Below are 21,033 nucleotides of genomic sequence, written 5' to 3'. Positions count from 1 at the left end.
TTCCCTTTAAACTCTCTGGCTTCCTACTCTTTACCCTCTCTCCTTCTACCACTGAGAACTCATCTAGAAAACAGTGCCAGGTATATAAGTTAAGAAGGGGATCCAGGGTTGGGAGCTGCATGTAAGTGGAGTAGAGGAAATAAAGGGGGTGGGTACATACATGAGACCATTTGTTATAGGACTGGTTGGAGGAAAAATGAGAGAAGACTAAGAAGTATACTTTCATATCACCTGCCGTTGGCCAAAACTTGATTTAAAGTACCAAGCCTTTGATTTAGTCCGCATGGAAATGTAGACTTCTGGAGAAGATAAAAGAGGGAGAAGAGAGGCGCCCTTGCGAGGTCTAGAAAACCTGAGAGATGTGATTAAAGAAGTGAACGTGGTTAATGGGAAATGGCAATCCTGGAAGGAAGCTCTGTGTCACGTGTCCCACATCATCACTTTCTCCCCATTGGTCTCTAGGTCTGTGAATGGGAGACAGTGGGTACCAACTGTTTCTGGTAGGAAGCACTTTTGACTCTTTGGTTTTATTTCATGAAATGATGTGGGGGAACTTTGAGCAATTCAAGAGGTGGAGTTAGTATGGTGGGAAAGACATGCAGTGTGGAAGGAAGAACAAAGGCTTTGGAGACATAAATAGTTAGCTTCAAATTCTCACACTTCCATTTCCTCCCTTTGTGACTGTGGATAAGTCATTTTATTTGTCCAAGCTTTAGTTTCCTCACCTGTAAACATGAAACTAATGCTCGTCTCCTAGAACTGATGTGAAGGGTTAAATAAGATATTTAAAATGCTTAATACTTAGAAGGTACTCTGTAAATGTTAGTATACATGTTAGCTTGGTCCTGGGGTTGTTAAATCTGGAGATGAGATTGAATTACCTGGTTTTCAGAAGCTCCAGCTTTGTTTTAGAAGTCTTTGTTTAGATGCCATTTTAAGTGAGGCTAATATGTAAAACATTTGGGCAGAGATAGGGGGCCTCGGAGCCCTGCCCTCTCAGTCTCTTACAGATTTCATCCCTACCTCTTCCCTGAAGTCTCTGAGAAGTTTCTTTGATTATAATTTGAAAACCACTCATTTTACAGAAGGTGAGTGGGTTCCACCAGGGCTAAGTGACTTGTTTAGAAACTGCCGCTGCCCACAGTGGCAGTGCTGGGACAAACCCCAGGCTTTATGCACTTGTGGGCTCCTAGTGCTTCCCTGTGACTTTACGAACTGATGGTATGTGTATTGTTCACTTTGTTAGCCAGGTTTGGGGTGGAACACAGAGGAGCTTGGTGAGAGGGGCAGGAGTTGTGCCCTGGATGGAAAGAACATTGAACTATTGAATGTGGTGCAGAGGGCTTGCATCTATGGTGGAACACGTACAGGGGGTTTTGCAGTGTTTCCTTAGTTTTGAGGCATTCTCCTTTCTCCTGAAACACACATACCTTTACACCCCAGCACCCGGTCACCACCGCACTACCACATACATGCCTTTGGGTTTACTGCTAATTAGAGCGTCTGGTCAGTATGGTAAAACAGCCTTACCACGGTGAGTTGATACTGAATCTGTGCTGTTGTAAGTCTGAACAGCTCATTGCTGATTTATGTTTCGTGTATTGAATATTGCTCAAGCACTTCAATATTAGTTAAGGGGCTGCAGCCTAGGAACCACTGATTCATGGTAAAGGCTCCTTGACATTTTTTAAAAAATAATTTTATTTATTTTTGGCTGAATTGGGTCCTTGTTGCTGGGCGTGGGCCCTCTCCAGCTGCGTCGAGCGGGGGCCACTCCTCATTGCGGTGTACGGGCTTCTCATTGCGGTGGCCTCCCGTTGCAGAGCACGGGCTCTAGGCGTGCGGGCTTCAGTAGTTGTGGCTCGTGGGCTCCAGAGCGCAGGCTCAGCAGCTGTGGTGCACGGGCTTAGTTGCTCTGCGGCATGTGGGATCCTCCTGGACCAGGGCTCGAACCCGCGTCCCCTGCATTGGCAGGCAGATTCCCAACCACTGTGCCACCAGGGAAGCCCTCCTTGACGTTTTTGAAGGTAAGAGTGTGTGTGTCAAAAATCTGTTTTCCCATAAGACATACTGGTAAAGGAAGATGTAGAGGGCTTTCAGTCATGCACAGAAATAGAATCTACTGTCCTGCTGATGTGGAGGATACTGAGAATGTGTAATACTAGAAGCTTAGAAGCTGCATTGTACGGGATGTGTTGTGGGGACAGGCTGGGGACAAGAGTTTGGGAACTGGGATTGGTCATCTGGGTTGGAGGATAGTCATTGTTTACGTGGCAGATTTGCTTTCCCATCCCTGCTGGAGGCCGCCGGTGCCAGAACGTTCCCCTTTAAGAAACGTGAAATCGTCATGTACTGCCTAGACTTCAGGGGTTTAACATAACGGCATGAAGTACTTTACAGGTGAAAAAGGGGTGCTGTTGGGCTGCCATCCACTGGTGATAGACTGCTGCTGGGCAATGAAGTTTCAGAATGGGTTTGTTCTTCTTTATTATAAAAACCTTACATGGCTTGTTACGGGGAAATGAGAAAGCAAGGCAAATATGTTCCATCTACCACCCCCCAAAACATTATTGACATCTTTCATATCCTCTAGATGTTAACACCCTTCTCCCTGACCCTTGCATTTCTGAAAATGCAGCGTGCTTCACCATGTCAAAAGAAACTTGCCCACCAGTTCCCTCATCCCCAGCCCACAGAGTGCACTCTTTAATCAGTTGGCACCTTAGAACTGATACATGTAAAAGGTATGGGGGCTAGGTGATCTCTAAGATTACTTCCAAGCTCAATAATCTGTTCTATTTTATTTTATCTTCTCTGTCTTTTCCTGCAATATCTTGCTTCAGTGCCACCTGTGAAGCCATCTTTGACAGTGAAAACGGAAAGGGGTTCCTACAATTTGTTTATATCACTCATACCGTGTGGCATGTATAACCTGCATTATAGTTATTTGGGTTTATCTTAAATGGTGTGATGAGGAATTTTGAGGCCCTAAGGCGAGGATAATGTATTATTCCCTAGCATCCAGCCATCAAGGTAAGACTGAAGGTAGAGTTTTGAAAGTCATCAGTTTAATAACCGGATGAGTTGCCTGAGCCAAGATGAAAAGTGGTCCAGGCTGACTGAGTTTTGAGGAAAGCTTGAAGTCAAATTTGGAAAAAGGATGAGGGACCAGTAAAGAACATGGGAGGAGCTGGGGAGGAGGGTTTACCGGGTTCCAGCTTGAACAGCACCGGGGCCCTCCCCCAGGTTTCTCCAGAGCAGACTTTGGCAGCTAGGACCAAGGTAGGTCAGATTGTGGCCTCCCAAATTTCCAGTTTTGTTGAAAAGACTAAAAAACTAAGTTCCTGAACTGGCAAGGTAAGGCAGTTCTCTAGTGACTTCTCAACCAACCTCTCTTCCCTTTCCCCCAGCTAATCCTGATGCTGACTGCAGCAGTTAGTCTTAAAGTAGTTGCTTATGCTTACTGTAGGGAGGTACGTGTACTGCTCTAAAGAGGGTATTCTGGGATGGCTCCTGAGATGTAATTGAAGCTGAAATCTGAAGAACAAGGCGCCAGCAAAGGGTGCTTGGTTAGAGGGACCAGCAGGAGGTAAAGTTGAGGTTGACAGGAGCTTAGGGATGTTTAGGAACTGCTAGAATGTAGGAGGCTGAAGCCTGGTGAGCAAGATGGAGAACTTGGCAGCAGCCAGATCACGCAGGGCCTTGTAGCCATTGTAGCAGGGACTGGAATCTCTGCTCTCAGACACAGTGGGAAGGTGTTAGAGGGTTTTAAGCTGTCAGGGGATGTAGGCTGATGTTAGATGGCAGCAGTGGAAGCAGAAAGACTGTTGGCATTAAGAGCCTGTTGCAGTGGTTCAGAGAAGAGTTGGTGGTGGCAGAAACATTGCAGGACTGATTGGACTGGCTAATAGATTGGATGTGAGGGCAAGGTGGTCAGAGAAAGAGGAACTAAGAATGACATCTGAGTGGATGGCCAACAGTGGGAGGGGAAGAGATTTGTGGGAAAGTGGAGTTCTGTTATTTTGTCTCACCCATGAAAAGCTGGAGGGCAGATGGCAAATGGGCAGCTGGATAACGAGCTTGGAGTTCAGAGGAGAGGAGTGGGCTGGAGCTAGACTTTTAGGAGTTGTGACCTCGTCCTGAATGCCGAGAAGCGGATGAGGATCCATGGCCACAGTAGGGGTTTTGGCCTCTGATTGAAGGGGGCTCTTCCTCCATAATAAAGAGGAAGGAAGGAGAAGATAGTACCGTTGCAGGTGAGTTTGTAGATTTGGCAGGGAGCTGGGGGTGAAGGAGTATGTGGCCAGTGGCTCAGTAAACACATGAGGGAACTACCTTAAGATTGCTGAGTGCTCTTCAGAGGTGCTTGCTCAAGCATTAGGGTGTAACCGCGTGGCCACTGTGTGAGTCATATTGAGTGACTTGGTGTAGACACAGAGAGTGGATGGTTAGGTATAAGCAGGATGGGAGGTTTATCAGGTCTGTACTGTGGTGGGAGAAGGGAATTCAGCTGAGGATGTTTGCAAGGGGGAGTGATTATAGCCGTGGTCCCTTGACCCCTACAATGCATGCTCCTGTCAAATACAGTTCAGTTCTTGCTCAGATTAACCTTTATGAAAGTGTCGTGCCGTCATTCACATGCACTGGCTAATGGAAGGATATGCAGCCATGTAACTCCAGAAGGCAGTGTGTGAACAGTGTGCTTCTAGACAGGATGCTTCTAGTTCCAGGGGTGGCCCAGGTGTGGTGTCCGAAGCTCAGCACAGGTATCCTAGCACTGAGAAATGCCAACGATTTTGGAGCTTGTATGGATATTTAAACTGCCTCCCAGTTTAAATATCCACTCTTATAGCATCCTTGACAGGCTGCCCCTACTCGAACACTTCCATTGATGGGGAGCTCATTACTTTGAAAAGCAACGTGTGATAGCTGTACCTCGCTGTTTGGTCCTCCACGCAGCAGCTCTAGAACTGAGGCTAGAGCTCCGGTCTCCTGCACTCTAGTCCTTGCTCTTTATGTCCTTGAGTGAGGGTCACTGAAGTAGCTAAACAGGCAGATATGACTGGGAGCTGTCTTGTCTTCTCCAGTGAAATGGCTTATTTTTAGCCAACTATTCCAGCCTCTTAAGAGCTTTTAAAAAATTTTGGTGCTATAATCTAATATACTAGTTATCCATCCCAATGTTGTGTTCCAGTTTTTATAAACTGTCTTTTCATATTATCTAAAGGGATATCATGAGAGACTTTAATAAGATCCAGATGTTTGTCTGTGATAGCCACATGACAACTCTTACCAAAAAGGGAAATAAACTTGTTTGGGTAGACTCACATGGGCACCTAGTGGCCATCATGCTTTCGGTAACTGATGAGACTACCTGTTTCATGAGCTCTTTTTAAATTTTGTTAACTGTTGTTACATTTATCGACTTTTGAAAACTGGAACTTGTGCTGAGTTCTAGTCTCTGGCAACCCTCTGTGTGTAATGTTTTCTCAAAGATTATTGACTGATTCCTCAAGTTTTTCCGGTATAATTTGCTTGAACGAGATCACACTTGAATTAATTCAAAGGGGCTCAAGTCTGATCAACCACAAGCCGAGACTAATTTCCCACGTTGGTGGTGGCTCAGCTGCTCTTACCATTCTGGGCATCATCTGTATTATTCACCTGGGACCTTGACTTCTTAGGGGGATGTTTGGCTGGCATGGGAAACAGTGGCCCACTCTTTGGGGCCTTGTAGCTTAGTGGTTAGGCGCTTGCCTGGATTCAAAGAAGGCTGAGTCATGTCAGATTTCACCTCTGCCACTAGTTAGCAGTATGACTTGGCAACTTACCTTGCCCTGCCAAGCATCAGTTCCCGCATCTGTGAAATGAGTGTCTTAGTTGAGAATTAAATGAAGCCTTTAATGAGATGCCTGGCCCTTGGTAACCATCTCTTCCATACGGCCATTATTATTATTCTCTTTAAGAGTTTGCTGGGTGGGGCTCGTGAGCACACTCAGGAACCTAGAGGGAAAGTAACTTGTTTAGCCTCCCAGGGCAAGGCAGAAGCACGGGGTACCCTGGCCCCAGACCCCTCTGTTTCAGAAGGAGATGCTGGGTACTCCTGGAAGGCCAGAGTGGAGTACTTTGACCTTTGGCCTAGTGAGAACAAGAGCGAGCATTCCCTTCCTTTGCGTCCAGATGTCTTAGGCAGGAAGTAAGAATGAAAGAAGAGACACCTGGCTGCTTCCTCACTTGAGGGAGGGCTCAAAGGGGCCTCCAGCTGCCATCCTGACAAGAAGTAGAGGAGGGCCTGGGTCTCCAGAAGGGAGAAAGAGGTGGAGGGGGGAACACCTGCTCTTAGAAAAGCAGGGCAGGGTCCTGCCCCCCTGGATATAAGGCCAAAAGGCCTTGGAGATGTCCTCAACCTGTCCTCCATCCCCACCCTCAGGATTATGGCTTCCTGAGAGCTGATTGCTCCTGCTTTGGGGGGTGGGGCTCTGGCAGGAGGCCAGCAAGGCAGGTAACTAGAGCTGAGCTTCCTCTGCCATTCCTGGGCTGGGATTGCACTCAGCAAGTAGTGCCAGGAATATATGTGAGTGCCCAGGGCTTCCGCCTGAGTCCCTGACCTCAGTGGCCAAATTAGGCTAGGATCTAGCTGAAGCTCTTCTTGCAGGAGAAGGCAGCGTTTCTCCTGCGATCGTGTGGGAAATAAGTGAGGTGGGGTGTGGAGTGTGAGTAAAAAAGGTCGAGAGGATTAAAAAGGCCGCCTTCCTCGATTGTCTGTCATCCTAGTAGGAATAATGGAATGGGGGGGCGGGTGTCTGGGGCTGGGGGATCTGGTTGCTGGGGTCTCAGGCTGAAATTTTGGCTTTTGCCAGAAGCCTAGGTAGCAGGTAAAATCTTGGGAGATGGAGGGAAGGTGACCTTGAGACCATGTTGGGGGACCTGGCAACATGGCGCGACCTCTGAATGGTGTTGGCGTGTATTTTTCTTTCCTGGCATCACCGTGCTTCCCCGGGCTCCTGGGTGGAGGAGGGTGGCGTGGGCTCTCAGCATCCATGACGGCCCGGTGCCACCCTCACTCCAGCCCCTCACGGGGCAAGGATGGGGCAGGTGTGGCCACTCCTTCCGTACGGTGACCGTGGCCACAATGGTGGCATTGGCCTTGCTGGGAGTCTGGCGGCAGCGTGGCCAGCACCAGGTACCTGCCCAGCCTTGGGCACTGTGTGGACTGTGGGGGCCCCACTTGCTCAGCCCCCCCCAGGCTCCCTGACGGTTTAGCTCCTGGCGCTGAGCCACAGTAGTCTCAGCCACCTGGCAGGTGGCTCCTTCCAGGGCCTGTGGGGACTGTGGTGCCGCTGCTTTCTCACAGTGTCCCGTGGGATCTGGCTGGTGGAGCCCTGGCTGAGGAGCCTGGGTTTCCTGGAGCATCTGGCCCTCAGCCATACCAGCTGGCTCACCTGTGCCCAGACTTTTCCATCACCCTGTGCTCTCTGCTCTGTCTAGACCTATCACAACCTGCTTGCTACCCTGGAGCCCTGCAGCCTGTGGGGCCTGGGAAACTTGGGGCAGCTGGACCTGAGCCACACAGCCGGGCTGAGCTGGGCACTGCTGGAGCCAGGGGCCTCTTCCACCTGTGCGGGCAGGGCTGGCTGGGAACCGGCACAGCGAGTCAGGGGCGCCAGCCTGGAGGTGCTCTCTGGCTGGGACCGACGTCAGCAAGCAGGAGGCTGAGGCCTTTGCAGCCCTGCAGGTGCTGGGCCAGCTCTCTATTGTAGGCAGCCTGCTGCAGCATGTCAAGTTCAAGATGTGGCGGGCATCCGGACAGCAGGCATGCTGCTGCTGCTGACCAGCAACCCCTGGGTCTGCGACTGACCTGCGGTGGGCCTTTGGGAAGCTGGACCACCTGTGGCGCTTGTGTGTGGCTGACCTGGGCAGCATGACTTGTGATGGCCCTGGGCGGCTGGCGGGGCGGTGCTAAGCAGTGCGGAGCCCCAGCTCTGCCTTGGCTAGGTATCGGGCACCATTCTAGTCAATGTGGCTGTGGTCATGGTTGAGTGCAAGTGCAGGTGGGGCCCCAGGAGAACTGGAGAGCAGGGGAGCCCTCTAGAGAGGCAGCTGGAGGAGGGGGAGAAGATGAAGCTGTGAGAGAGGAAAAGGGATGGTCCTTAGAAGTCTTCGGGGCTCAGTTGTCTGCCCAGGCAGGGTGGGAGGAATGGTGGGAGGGGAGAGAAATGGCTGTGTTCATCTCTCAGGGCCGAGGGCCAACCACCCTCCTCACATATTTCCCCCGATATAGCACAATGCCGTCTTTTCCAGCCCTAGAGAAAGAGGGATCTGGCCCCTAGTCCTCAACACTTCTTTGGGGAAGAGGACACTAAAAGGTAGAAACTGAAGACCAGAGGGAACTGGGGTGGGATGGGTACAAGGAAAGCATTAATCCTCATCTCCTTCCCCTTCCTCACACATGTCCCTGGCCTCTGCTGTTGGGGACTTGATCAGAAACTGGTTGCTAAAGTTATGATGGAGGTGGGGTAAGGGTACTGTTCCCGTGGGCACAACCCAGGCAGGCTCCTAGAACTATCTTGTGGATGTACACTATCCCAGTTCTCAACACCTTAGCTCCTTCCCGACGGCTGTGCATCTTGTCCCGTTTGAATCGGGGTTGGGTGAGGAGATTGGAAAAAGAAAATCAGTTGGAAAGTTGATTCTGTAGTATGTGCCTGCATTTTGGTGAAGAAAACTTGCCTCATGTGGTGGGGGGTGGGAGGGGTAGGAGGGAAAGGCAAAATGATCTTTAACCCAGTCTTTTTTCTCATTCCCCTTGACTGGCGTCTTCCCACCCCGCAATCACACAATCTCATTCCCTAGTTTTCTGCCTGGATACATCCCTTCTCACATACCCAGGCTTTATCCTAGTGACTTTGTAAAAAATTAGATGTGAAAAGGTGTTTTGTTGTCCCAAGCTTTCACTGGCTGATTGGGAATTTTAAATTCATATTGTCAGAAATGTTTCTTGGGCAGGAGGTCCCTTTCCCAGGGAAATGAAAACAGACCTCCTGAATTAAATGGCCTTGTGGAAGTGCTTGTAGAGTCTTAACTTGAATATCAGAAGATGAATTTGTATGTTGCAGGGTGGTGGTGGGGTGTGCAGGAAGATAGGTGGGGGTGGCTTTGTGGTGGCAATCCCAGTGTCCAGAACTTTTGCTCATTTACTTATTCAGCAAATGATTCCTCAGGCAAGAAATAGCGGTAACACCTTTTCATTTATTTATCTGTTCGGCACACGTTTCCTGAATGCATCCTGTCTACTAGGCCCGGAGGATATAATTGTAAACAGAAACCAGACACTGTCCTTGCCCTCATGGAGCTCACAGTCTAGTGTTAATCTTGTCATCAATGACAACAAAAAAATCACAAATATATAATTGCCACTCTGCTGATTCAAAGGAAGGGTGCCTTTTGGTTATGAGAACATAAAATAGAGGAACTAAGAACAAACAGCACCAAAGGAGAAGTGGGGAAGACCAGCTGGAAACCTGGTGCAGCTAAACTGACAAAAGGTGGTAGTTTGGGCTAGAGTGGGAGCGTCGGAGCTGGAGAAATGGACTGCCTGAGTTGTCCCATATGTCCACATCAGATCTCTCTTCTCTCAGGGGACAGAAGGAAGCCAGACCAAGATCACACTTCTCTACAAGTGGCTCTTAGGGAAACCTCTTTTTTTTTTTTTTTTTTAACTTTTATTGGAGTATAGTTGCTTTACAATATTGTGTTAGTTTCTACTGTACAGCAAAGTGAATCAGCTATATGTATACATATATCCCCTCTTTTTTGGTTTTCCTTCTCATTTAGGTCACCATAGAGCATTGAGTAGAGTTCCCTGTGCTATACAGTAGGTTCTCATTAGTTATCTATTTTCTACGTAGTATCAATAGTGTATATATGTCAATCTCAGTCTTCCAATTCATCATACCCCCTCCTTTCCGCCTTGTTATCCATATGTTTGTTCTGTACATCTGTGTCTCTATTTCTGCTTTGTAAATAAGATCATCTATACCAATTTTTTCAGATTCCACATATATGCGTTAATATATGATATTTGTTTTTCTGACTTACTTCATTCTGTAAAGACTCTTAACAGTTTCTCGGTCCATCCATGTCTCTACAAATGACCCAATTTTGTTCCTTTTTATGGCTGAGTAATATTCCATTGTATATATGTACCACATCTTCTTTATCCATTCCTCTGTTGATGGACATGTCCTGGCTAGGTTGCTTCCATGTCCTGGCTACTGTAAGTAGTGCTGCAATGAACATTGGGGTGCATGTGTCTTTCTGAATTATGGGGAAAACCTTTTACTTTCAGCTTTAACTTTTACTTTCAGCACAGAAGCAGAGGGATTTCCTCTGGGGTGTGTGTTGTATACACCATTTATTGAACCCCTACTATGTGCTCGAACCAACACTGTCACATTTAAACCTCACAACAACCCTGTGAGATAGGCGTCATCTCCGTTTCCCAGATGAATCTTGGAAAGTGTAGCGATATGCCCAAAGTCACAGGGTTGCATTAGGGGTTGGAGCCTAAGTTTAGCTGCATTCAAAGGCTAGTTCGCTTACTGTTCCTTCCTCTACTCTAGTTTTCAACTTTGCAGCTACAAGAAGGGACCCTTGAGCCTCCATGGGCAGAAGGAAAGACAACCCTGCAGCTAGAACACTTCCTTCGGTCCAGAACTAGAGAGCGAGAGCTTTGTTTCCTGACGGAAGTGGGGGAAAAAAACCCCGCGAGAGCCGGAAGTTGTGCGTCGCGTCCTCGCGCCGGCCTCCTGGGCCGCGGGGTGAGGCCGCGGCGGACTGCCCTTCCTCAAGATGGCGTCGAAGATAGGTTCGCGACGGTGGATGCTGCAGCTGATCATGCAGTTGGGTTCGGTGTTGCTCACACGCTGCCCGTTCTGGGGCTGCTTCAGCCAGCTCATGCTGTACGCTGAGAGGGCCGAGGCGCGCCGGTGAGCAGGCCCGCGCGGCCGCCGAACGCGGTGGGGGCGGTCCGGCCTGTCCCAGCAACGAGGGTGCGGTGAGGTGGGGAAGAAGTTGCGGCCCAGAAGTTGGGACCCTTGGACTGGGAGGAATTGGGACCTTGGACTTGTTAGGGACTCTGGTCCGGAGCAAGGTGGGCATGGAGCGTAGTGTGGGGGTCCTAGCTATGAGAGGGGCCGCCGGTTTGGGGAAGCAGTGGAGCTTGCGGGAACCTAAGGGGTCTCAAGGCTCTTTTCCCCGCTTCCTTCTGTGCTTCATGCTGTCCTCGTTCCTTCCCCGCTCCCGGCTCGCAGGAAGCCCGACATCCCAGTGCCCTACCTGTACTTCGACATGGGGGCGGCCGTGCTGTGCGCTAGCTTCATGTCCTTTGGAGTGAAGCGGCGCTGGTTCGCTCTGGGGGCCGCACTCCAGCTGGCCATTAGTACCTACGCCGCCTACATCGGGGGCTACGTCCACTACGGGGACTGGCTGAAGGTGAGCGCCTCGGCCCTAAGTGGGACTTCGCTGGGGTGTTGGGGAGCCAATGCCCGGGACAGTTGGGCGATGCCTGGTGCTATCCAGGAGCACAGTGCGAAGCCTGGAAAGGCTGAACCCCCAGGCGTGTATTACAGACGTTATTACAGACGGCGAGAATGGAAGGACCTTAGACACCACGCAAACCTCCCCTTCAGAGTGTGGACACTGAGGTCCAGAGATGCAAAACAGACTTTCCCAAAGTTACACCACAGTTAGCATTACAGGTGTGACCAGAACCCAGGTCACCTGGTTCCCAGAACCCTTTAAACCGTTAGTTATCTCAGACTCATAGGGCAAAAGGGACCTTAGAGAGTACCTGGTCCACCCAACCGATTTTATGAAATTTATCTAATCCTAGGGCAGCATTTAAGCCTGTAGATGCCAGGACCTGTGCCAGGCACTACAGGCTTGGAGATAAGCCTGGACCAAGGCATCACCCGCAAGGAGTGGACTGTCAGTCCAACAGGGGAGGCAGATGTGTGAATAGCTATAGGACAGTGAGATCAACGGTTAGTTAAGGAACAGCGTATACTATATAGCAAAGAGAACATTGGGCTTCGAGTGTGCAGACCTGAGGGTGGGGAGGGGGGCCACGCTTAGTATCTGGGTTCTGCCACTTACTTTCTGTAGGACCTTGGACAATTTTATTAACCCCTCTGGGCCTCCATTTCTACTTCTGGTAAAAAAAAATTACCTATCTCTGCTCTACCTGCCCACCACACTTGGAAATGGTAAGAGGGTTCGTCAGGTGGAATGGGATGTATAGAGATGGGCAGTTCTGCGCTCCGGGAAGCCAGGAGAAGTGTGGTGGCTTCAGGTCCTGACTGGGGTCCCCTCACCTCGGCCTAGGTCCGTATGTACTCTCGCACAGTTGCCATCATCGGTGGCTTTCTTGTGCTGGCCAGCGGTGCTGGGGAGCTGTACCGTCGGAAACCCCGCAGCCGTTCCCTCCAGTCCACCGGCCAGGTCTTCCTGGGCATCTACCTCATCTGCGTGGTAGGTTGGGGGACTGTGGGCTGGAGGTGCCTGACTGGGAGTGAGAAGTGAGCCCGTGCCTGGCTCCCGGCAGTGGCCCCTGCCAAATTCTGGGCGTCGGGGGCCCTTCAAGTGCCTGAGACCTGGCCGAGAGCCCCTTCTTCCGGCATTATTGCCACTGGGGAGAGAAGAGGATGGGTTGACCCTTCAGTCCCAAGCCTGAGAGCCAGAAGAGCAAGCGGGACGGGTGCTCTCATGGCTTCACCCCCAGAGGACTGGGAGAGGGGACAAAGGAGAGGTTGGGTAGAGTTCAGGTCCCCAATGGGACTCTGCCACCTAGAGCTGATGGGGCTGCCTAGTCTAGCCAGTTATGTCCTCCCTGGTGCTCGGGGAGGCCAGTGTGGATGGGGACGTGAACAGGCCCCAAGTCACTTGGCTTCATCTTAGTTGCTGGGCACCATCTCCCATGTGCAGAGCTCTGTATTCAGAGGTGAGAGCCCTGGTCTGACCGTGGAACCTCCTCCCTTCTGAGACCCCAGAGTGAGGAGAGACAGAGGTCCTAACCCCATGGAGCTCCCTAGTCAGATGGGGAGACACAGGTTTTACTTTCAGAAAGCCCCAAGTCTGAGAGGGGAGTCAGAAGCCCACCTTGTAGGGGCTACCTGCATGCCAGGGGTGGCCTTACCCAGATAGGCTCCTCAGCCTGTTGGAGAGCCTTAGAGGATGGTGTGTCTCTAGGCCTACTCGCTGCAGCACAGCAAGGAGGACCGGCTGGCGTATCTGAACCATCTCCCAGGCGGGGAGCTGATGATCCAGCTCTTCTTCGTGCTGTATGGCGTCCTGGCCCTGGCTTTCCTGTCAGGCTACTACGTGACCCTGGCTGCCCAGATCTTGGCTGTTCTGCTGCCCCCGGTTATGCTGCTCATTGATGGCAACGTTGCCTACTGGCATAACACGCGGCGTGTTGAGTTCTGGAACCAGATGAAGCTCCTTGGAGAGAGCGTGGGCATCTTTGGGGCCGCTGTCATCCTGGCCACCGACGGCTGAGTTGCACAGCGGGAGTCTGAGATGGGTGCAGGGAGCCAGTGAGGGCTACCCTGCCTTCCTCCTTGCTGGCCCAGTTATGTTTACTTATGCTTTTTGGTCTGTTTGTTTGATCACTTGCGTTGTGTGCATGTGTGTGCGTACGCATGTGTGTGCGTGTGTTGGTAAGAGGCAGGTCTCTTCCCCAGTTCCTGGGCTTGGGCCTTGGTGAGGTGGGAGCCCTGATGACTCTGCCTTACAGGTTTCTTTTTCCTGTTTGTTATGAGGAGAGCTGAGGCCAGCTGCTCCCTTGGGTCTCCTGTCCCAGGGAAGGGAGTAAGGCAGGGCTAGGGTGGGGTACTGAGAGTGGGAGACAGAGGAGAACCGGAAGAGAGCCAATGTGAAACAGCCCTTTTTGAACCTGGCAGATGTAGCTAGGCTCCGCAGTGCTTTTCTGAGACTGAGAGCGAGTGAGTGTGCACGTTGACACGTGGCTCAGGCCCAGGAGGAGCAGAGGGGCCGGGCACCACGGAAGTCATGTGGGCTCTCAGGGTGTGCTGGGGCAGAAACAGCACTAGCTGTCACCCACCTTGAGGGTAGAGCAGGCCCCAGTTTACTCTGGGGTTTGCAGGGGTGGGACAGGCAGCAGCCAGCTTCCTGCCTCTGGCCTTCTGTTTCCAGCTCCGTGGTTGGCCTGGTGGGGGTGAGTGCCCGCCCAAACACCAGACCACACAGTCCTCCGAAAATAAACATTTTATATAGACATTTGGCTTTGCTTCTCAGTTCTCCCCACGGGGCACTTAGCCATTGGCTGGGATTGATCTCGGGTTTCTTGAAATACCATATCTGGTTAAGCCCCACCTTGATCCGCCCATGATCTTCCCCCTGTTCTGAGAGTTCCCACAGTCCTTTGGCTCTCTTTTCAAGTCTCCGAATGCTCCCTGTGGTATATGCTTTGACCTTTCACTTCAGTCCCTCTCGTGGCTTAGCTTTTCCTCCCCATTTGGTGCCAGGTCTTTTCGAAGAAACCTTTGGTGAGGGCAGCTGGAGGGAGAGAACTGATAAGTGTCACTATGAGGCTGAGGAGTTTTCATTTCACAGGTGAGGAAATGGAGGCTCAGAGAAGGTGAGCAGCTTGCCTCAGGCCACAGAGCTGGGTTCCAGGTCAGGTCTGTCTGATGCCCACGCCCAGATATGTACGGGACACCAGCCCTCTCTTGGGGGTGGGTTGTGTCACAGCAGCCCCGTGTGTGCGCCATGGTGACCCTCTCCCTACTCGTCCGCACACCTCCTGACAGAAAGTAGCCCCAGCAGCCAGTATGGTTCCTGGCACACGGTGGGGGACAGAAATGTGAAATGAAACCTCAGGCTTTGGACTCCTACCCGTCTGAGATGTTCTCTTCCTGCAAAGATGGAGACACAACCTCCAGGGGGGCCCAGGGGAAAACATCCAAGTCTGGGCTTGGCCCTGAGCCCTGCCTGGAAAGGGAGCTGGGGCTGCTGTCAGTCTGGTCTGTGGCATGGAAGATGTTTCCTAACTAAGGGGTAGGGGAGTCTCTCGGGACTGCTGACAGCTGGGGGAGGGAGGTGGTGGCAGCATTCATCTGGGGGCCTCGGCCTCATTTAGCTCCTCTCTTCCCTCTAGGAAGAGGTTCCCCAGCCCTCAACATCTTGTTTCCAGAGGGTCACTGCTAATTTCCTTTCAAGTGTGAGCTGACTTTCAGACAAGTATTTGCATTTTAATCAAGGTCTCCTGAAAAGTTGCAAGACCCGAAGGAACTAAAACGAATGGTGGAATATCAGGCAGATGTGGGTGATATTTTGGGCAAGGGAGCCTCAAAACAGCACAGAGACCACAGACACTGGCCCACCCTTAAGCCTTGAGTAGAGCCCTCAAAGGCTAGCCCTCCTCCCCCCAAATCCCTAGACTGAAAACTCAAGGCCATCTGGTTGTGGCTTTGGAGCAAGGAGGGGGTCTTGGGCAGGCCCTTCTCCTTCCTGCACTTGTCCTCACTTGGGTGCCCCCCTCTGGGCAGGGTAGAGTAGGGGCTGCTGCCTTCTCTGCAGCTCACTCAGCCAATAAGCCTGGTCCGGCCTGTGGCTGCCTCGGGTCACCTTCAGCAGGCATGGCTTTTGGTCCACCCTGGCTGTGCCAGGGCCTGCAGGGCTGGTAGAGAGGGTCAGCTGCCTGGGTCAGAAGCCGGCTTGCAGAAGGAGTCTGGCAGCCCCTTGGCGTGGTTGACCAGCTCGTAAGAGTCCCGGATGTCGGCTAGGCCAAACCAGAAGAAGATCCACTGCTTGTTGGAGAAGCTGCCATCGCTGTGTTTGAAGTACCTGGTGGAGGTGGGAGACAGGTTTTAGGCAAGGCCAGTGCTCACTGCTCACTGGTTCATTTACTGAGGACCTACTACAGGCATACCTCGTTTTATTGCGCTTCACTTTATTGTGCTTTGCAGGTATTACGTTTTTTACAAATTAAAGGTTTGTGGAAACCCTGTGTGGAGCAAGTCTATCAGGGTAATTTTTCCAACAGCACTTGCTCACTTCGTATCTCTGTGTTGCATTTTGGTAATTCTTGCAATATTTCGAACCCTTCACCAGCAAATAGGTGATTATTCACTGAAGGCTCAAGTGATGGTTAGCAGTTTTTAGCAATAAAAGTATTTTAAAATTAAGGGATATACACTTTTTTTAAAGACATAATGCTATTGCACACTTAATAGACTACAGTATAGTGTAAACATAACTTTTATATATATTCGGAAACCAAAAAATTCATGTGATTGACTTTATTGCAATATTCACTTTATTGTGGAGGTCTGGAACCAAACTGGCAATATCTCTGGGGTATGCCTGTACATGCTGGACACTCTGCTAGGACCTGTGGTGTGTAATCTGATTTTATCCTTATAGCATTAGCCAATAGCCTGGTGGTGTTATGCTTTTTTCACAGAGAAGCAGCTAAGGCTCAGAGAAGTTAGCTAACTAGCCAGAGTCACACAGCTAGGAGGGTTAGAGTGAGGCCCTCTTTTGCTCTCTGCACGCTGCCTTGGCTGTGCAGCCCGGGGAGGGGTTCCTGTTCACTTCTTGGTGCCCACAGAGCAGAGTAGTGGGGGATGAGGTGATAACTGCAGAAGGAAAGAGAGGAGGGAGTGTTCCACTGGAGATGCAGTGGGCCTGGGGTCGGAGCTTGGCAACTCGGTCTGGAATAGAGCCCTGAGGTGCTGGATTTCTGCAGACCCTGGGAGAGGCAGGCTGCTTCCCGGGTGGAGACTGTCTTCAAGGAATCTACCCTAGCCGGGCAGAGCCGGGTTAAGTGTGCTCTGCCTCTAGGGAAATCTCAGGCTCCGTGTGTGGTCCACTCCCTGGGGAATGTGGGGCCACACTGAGCGGGCCATTTCCCTTGGGGAAGAATGGCTAATGAAAGAAGGGGAGGCCCAGCCTTCCTGGCTGGTGGTCCCCGGGGCGTAGGTGGCCAGAGCTGGAGAGGAGAGTGGGGGCGGGGCCCAGCCCAGAGCCGGGAGGGGCGGGACCTACCAGGGATTGATGGGGTTGGTGACCCGGGAGCGCCAGAAAAGCGTCTGCAGGTCCCGCCGCAGGCGCTCCCACAGCATCTGGCCGGAGCCTTGGCCCTGGCGGCTGGAGCTCACCACAAACTTGTCTAGATACGGGGTGCCCCCAAGTACAGGCTCCGTGGTCAGAATGGCAGCCGCGTTGTACCTGGCGCAGCGGGGGAGAGGCAGGCTGGGACCTCTCCTTGGTCCAAAGCTCCCCGGCTCTGTCCCTTGGTCCCTGCCCTCTGGGGCCCGCAGGCTCACCCCTCAGAGACGTAGACAGAGTGCAACCTCGGGCGCAGCGAGGCCAAGTAGTCGTCCCGGAGCTTTTTGCCGAAGCTGACGTTGACCAGGTTCACTAGGAGGCCCTGGTCCAGGCTGTCCAGGCTGCGCACTCGCAGCATCCGCTCGGCGTTCTTGAACAGCGTCCCGGACCCTGGGGGTGGGATGGAGGAGGAGGGGTGAGTTCGGCCCGAGATCCAGGTCCCCTCCGCTCCTCCGTTTGCGCAGCCTGGTGGGGATTCCAGATAGGACAGGGGCTGGTTGGGCAATTACTCCCTTTGGGAGCTCTCCATAGTGAGACGCTTCCTAAGATCTAAATAGATTTATGCGCGATTTTCATTCAGGGATTTGCTTTTTCCCCAGGCAGTTTGTCCCTCAAGTTCCGCCTATCGCCTGTAGTCCCACCTACCTCTCCTAGTCCCGCCTACCCTTGCCCTCCCCCGCCCCTGGTCCCGCCCACCCGTCCAAACCCCGCCCACGTTTCCTAGCTCTGTCCATTCCACTTGGTTCCGCTGGGTCTGTGGTTCCTCCCACCCACCCAAGTCCCTCCCAGCTGTCTAGTTCCACCCAAGTTCTAGCCCAGGGCCGTCCACCTCCTTGCTCACCTCCCCTAGGTTTGGCAAAAGCAGGAAGCCTTTACTGTCTGGAGAGGAAGCCGCTTCTCCTGGCTCCCCAAACCCCGGCGCGACCCCCGCCCCGGCCCTCACCCTTGTTGCTGAAGAGCTCGGTGAGCAGCGTGCTGGCGTCGGTGATGACGGCCGAGGAGTGGTGAGGCAGGCGGCTGAGCACGTCTACGATGAGCCGAATCTGCTGCCGTTCTTTGGTGCTCACCCACTCGGCGTTGTTCACTAGGTCCAGGTCGGCGGGCAAGTTCACGTTACTCAGGACCTGTGTCCAGGACGAGGGGGTGAGCCTCCGACCTGCAGCCGGACAAGGACTGTGCCCCCGCCCCACGGACCTCTCCTCACTGACCCCTTTTCCCTTACTTCCTCCCGAAGTCCTTGGCCATGAGGGGCTCAGATCTGAGCACCATAGGCTGAGTCCTTCCCTGACACTCCATTTCCGACTCATGCGGCTGGAGAGAGAGTGACTCTGGGGCCCGTCTGGGAGGCGTGCAGGGGACCTAAGAGAGGGGCTCAGCCTGGCGCAGAGTCGCGGGGAGTGGGGTCCAAAAGGAGGAGACACACCTTGTTACTGCTGTCGTGCAGACCGCCCGTGGTATTGAGGAAGATGATTTTGGTGGGCCGCAGCGCCTTGGCCAGGGACGCGGTCACCTCCAGTGAGTCCAGGAGCACGGAGCGGCGGGCGGCCGTCTCCCCGATGGGGCACAGGATGGGGATGCTGCTCGACTCCAGGCACCACTGTAGTAGGTCGGTCTCCACCGAGACGATGCCGCCGTAGCTGGGGGCCAGACGTGGTGCTCAAGGAGGTTGCCTCCAGGACCCGCGGGTCTGGGGCTGGGCGGGTGGAGTAGCGTGATCTGAGGACGCAGGGGCACGCAGGGTCAGCACTAACCTGGCATGAGGGGCTGGCTCAGCAGCGCCCAGCACCGACCCGCCGCCAAAAAAAGGCACGGCAGTGGCGGCATTATGCCGCAGGGCGTCCACCAGCACCTTGCATCTCTGGGCAAGCTGTGCCTTGGCCTCCCAGAAGGAAAGACAGCCCGAGGGCGCCGTGGGAGCGGGCAGCCCCAGGACCACCAGGGGCTTCATGTCCATGCGCTGCAGGAAGGCCAGGGCGAAGGCCAGGCTGGATACGGCCTTAGGGCACTTGAGCACCTCTTCGTCCACCTGCGGAGGAGTGGGCGTTCAACGGGCACGACACCGGCCCTGACTCCTGCTGCACCCGCTTGCTCCTACAGCCGGGTCCTCAGGGCCCTCTCGGGGCCCCCACCCTGCCCAGGAGCTGTCAGGCTCCATTTCTGGCCACCTGCGCCCACCTGCTTCGCCCTTTGCCCCGTTGGGTCTTGCCATCCTCTTATCTCACACTAGTGTTCCTCCCTCCGCTCCTCCCTGCGACCTTGGACTGTAGGACACCATAGGGGGAGGGGTGACGCAGGCTGCTTCTATCCAGGTTCCCTAACTGCCAACTGAACCCCTAACTGCGCCCAGGTTGGGAGGACTTCTCTGGTGCATCACGTTTGACGGGCTGGGGACCCGAGGCTCCTCACCCGGGCTGGGCGCGAGACTTTTCGAGGAGCGCACAGCCTCGCGCAGTCCCAGGCGCTCGTCTGGGCTCCGTCGAGCCCCTTCCTGGCTCCGCTGCGCAGAGTCCGCATTCCTGCCATGCCTGGCGAAACGTCGCTACACAACCCCCGTCCCCTGTCTGTGACCCGGCCGACGCCGGGCTCTCTCACCTCGATGACGGCAAAGGGCCTGTCCGCGGAGTGGTGGCAGGTCTGGAACTGCGTGAGCCAGTGGCGCGCCTCCCCGGGGCTGGCCCCACACTGGTTCAGGAAGGTCTGGATGTCCCGCTGCACCAGCGAGCGGCCGGCCGGGGGCCCGGGGGAGTCGGGCGACACCGGGGGCGCGGGGGGCAGTGTCCACGACGGCTCCTCCGCTGCAGGCGAGTGGATGTCGTACACGGCGCCCTCGGCCTCCTCTTGGGCGGGCTGGGCCGGCGCCCAGGCGGTGCTGAGCCGGCGTCCCGGGCTGGTGCCCCTGGCCGCCCGTCGCCACGTGCTGCCGCTGAGCCTCCGGGCGCCCCCGGTGCCTTGGGGGCCGCGCACCCTCCCGCCCGCAGGGGCGGCCCGCAGGGCCCAGGCCAACCGCGCCGTCGCCATGACAACCAAACCAGCTCGCCCCCCCAACAAGTGACCGTCTGTCCAGAGCTCCTGGCTCTGGGGGCCTCTTAACCTACGGCGGGGCGGGGCTGGGACTGCCGGGGCGGGGCGCCGACGGGGGCTGCGGAGTCGCCTCCGGGTGCGTTTGAGGAGGGTCAGGCCATGGGTCAGAAGGCGGCGCCGACAGGATCCCCGCCCCTGGGGTGGGGGGATGGAACCCACTAGCGAGAGTCACGAGGCAGAGATAAACGGTGGCTGGGTGTCTTTAATTTGCTGCCAAGGCCGGTTCCAGGAAGGGCTCAGGGGACCCGCAGGTGGATTTGGCGCTCTGCGGGGTCTTGAATGATTAAGGGGGAGTCTGATTAGGGCAAGAGGGGAGAGCAGGTTGCAGTTGACGCCTGGCTGAGGGAGGAGACTGGAGGGAGAGGTGGGGGAAGAGTGAAAGCGTGGAGGGCGGGGATGCCTCTGTCCTGTTGGAGTTCAAAGAAGATGGAATCACGAGGTTACCAGAGTTTGCCAAACGCCAGCCACTGGGTACCACCTTGAAGAATTTTGTCATATCTTCAAATCACCCCTTATTAGTGTTAAAGTTTTTCTTTAAACTTTTTTTTTTTGGCCAGAGAAACCAAATGTTATAATATGGTATAATGAAATTAACATTCTGAATTATGAAAAAGTATGAAATATGCCTTCTTACTTCCTCTACCAACGCCCCCATTCCCCATCACCCCCAGTGCAAGCCTCCATCACCTCCCACTTCTGTTATCTCAATCCTCTGCTAATTAGACTTCCTGCTTCCACCCTTGCCCCTTCAGTCAACTCTTCAATGAGTGGCTAGAATTAATCCTGTGACTTGGCAGTCCAGCGGTTAAGACTCCCCCT

General features: G+C 53.5%; 2 protein-coding genes across 3 annotated transcripts; one reads left to right on the top strand and one right to left on the bottom strand.

Annotated features, from left to right (window-relative positions):
• Window positions 1-44: 44 nt before the first annotated feature.
• On the top strand, window positions 45-14,298 carry TMEM101 (transmembrane protein 101). 2 transcript variants are annotated; one of them, XM_027099045.1, is made up of 5 exons: window positions 45-1,088; window positions 10,623-10,988; window positions 11,313-11,493; window positions 12,385-12,531; window positions 13,249-14,298. In XM_027099045.1, exons 2-5 carry the CDS (start codon window positions 10,852-10,854, stop codon window positions 13,555-13,557), a joined length of 774 nt encoding a protein of 257 aa, XP_026954846.1. In that variant the 5' UTR covers window positions 45-1,088; window positions 10,623-10,851; the 3' UTR covers window positions 13,558-14,298. The 2 variants fall into 2 exon arrangements, with proteins under 2 accessions (XP_026954846.1, XP_026954847.1); XM_027099046.1 differs by lacking the exon at window positions 45-1,088 and adding an exon at window positions 1,958-4,256.
• A 955-nt stretch (window positions 14,299-15,253) lies between these two features.
• Window positions 15,254-20,264, bottom strand: NAGS (N-acetylglutamate synthase). The gene is made up of 7 exons (XM_027099042.1): window positions 19,726-20,264; window positions 18,885-19,159; window positions 18,557-18,770; window positions 18,077-18,257; window positions 17,352-17,523; window positions 17,071-17,253; window positions 15,254-15,867 (listed from the first exon to the last, which is right to left on the bottom strand). Exons 1-7 carry the CDS (start codon window positions 20,149-20,151, stop codon window positions 15,714-15,716), a joined length of 1,605 nt encoding a protein of 534 aa, XP_026954843.1. The 5' UTR covers window positions 20,152-20,264; the 3' UTR covers window positions 15,254-15,713.
• Between the last annotated feature and the right edge of the window lie 769 nt (window positions 20,265-21,033).

This window comes from Aethalodelphis obliquidens, unplaced genomic scaffold, assembly GCF_003676395.1.
Source record: "Aethalodelphis obliquidens isolate GAN/ISIS:26980383/991018 unplaced genomic scaffold, ASM367639v1 scaffold126, whole genome shotgun sequence".
Classification (NCBI taxonomy): domain Eukaryota; kingdom Metazoa; phylum Chordata; class Mammalia; order Artiodactyla; family Delphinidae; genus Aethalodelphis; species Aethalodelphis obliquidens.
The sequence above is the reverse complement of the archived record's forward strand: the minus strand, read 5'-3'. Positions and strand labels throughout refer to the sequence as shown.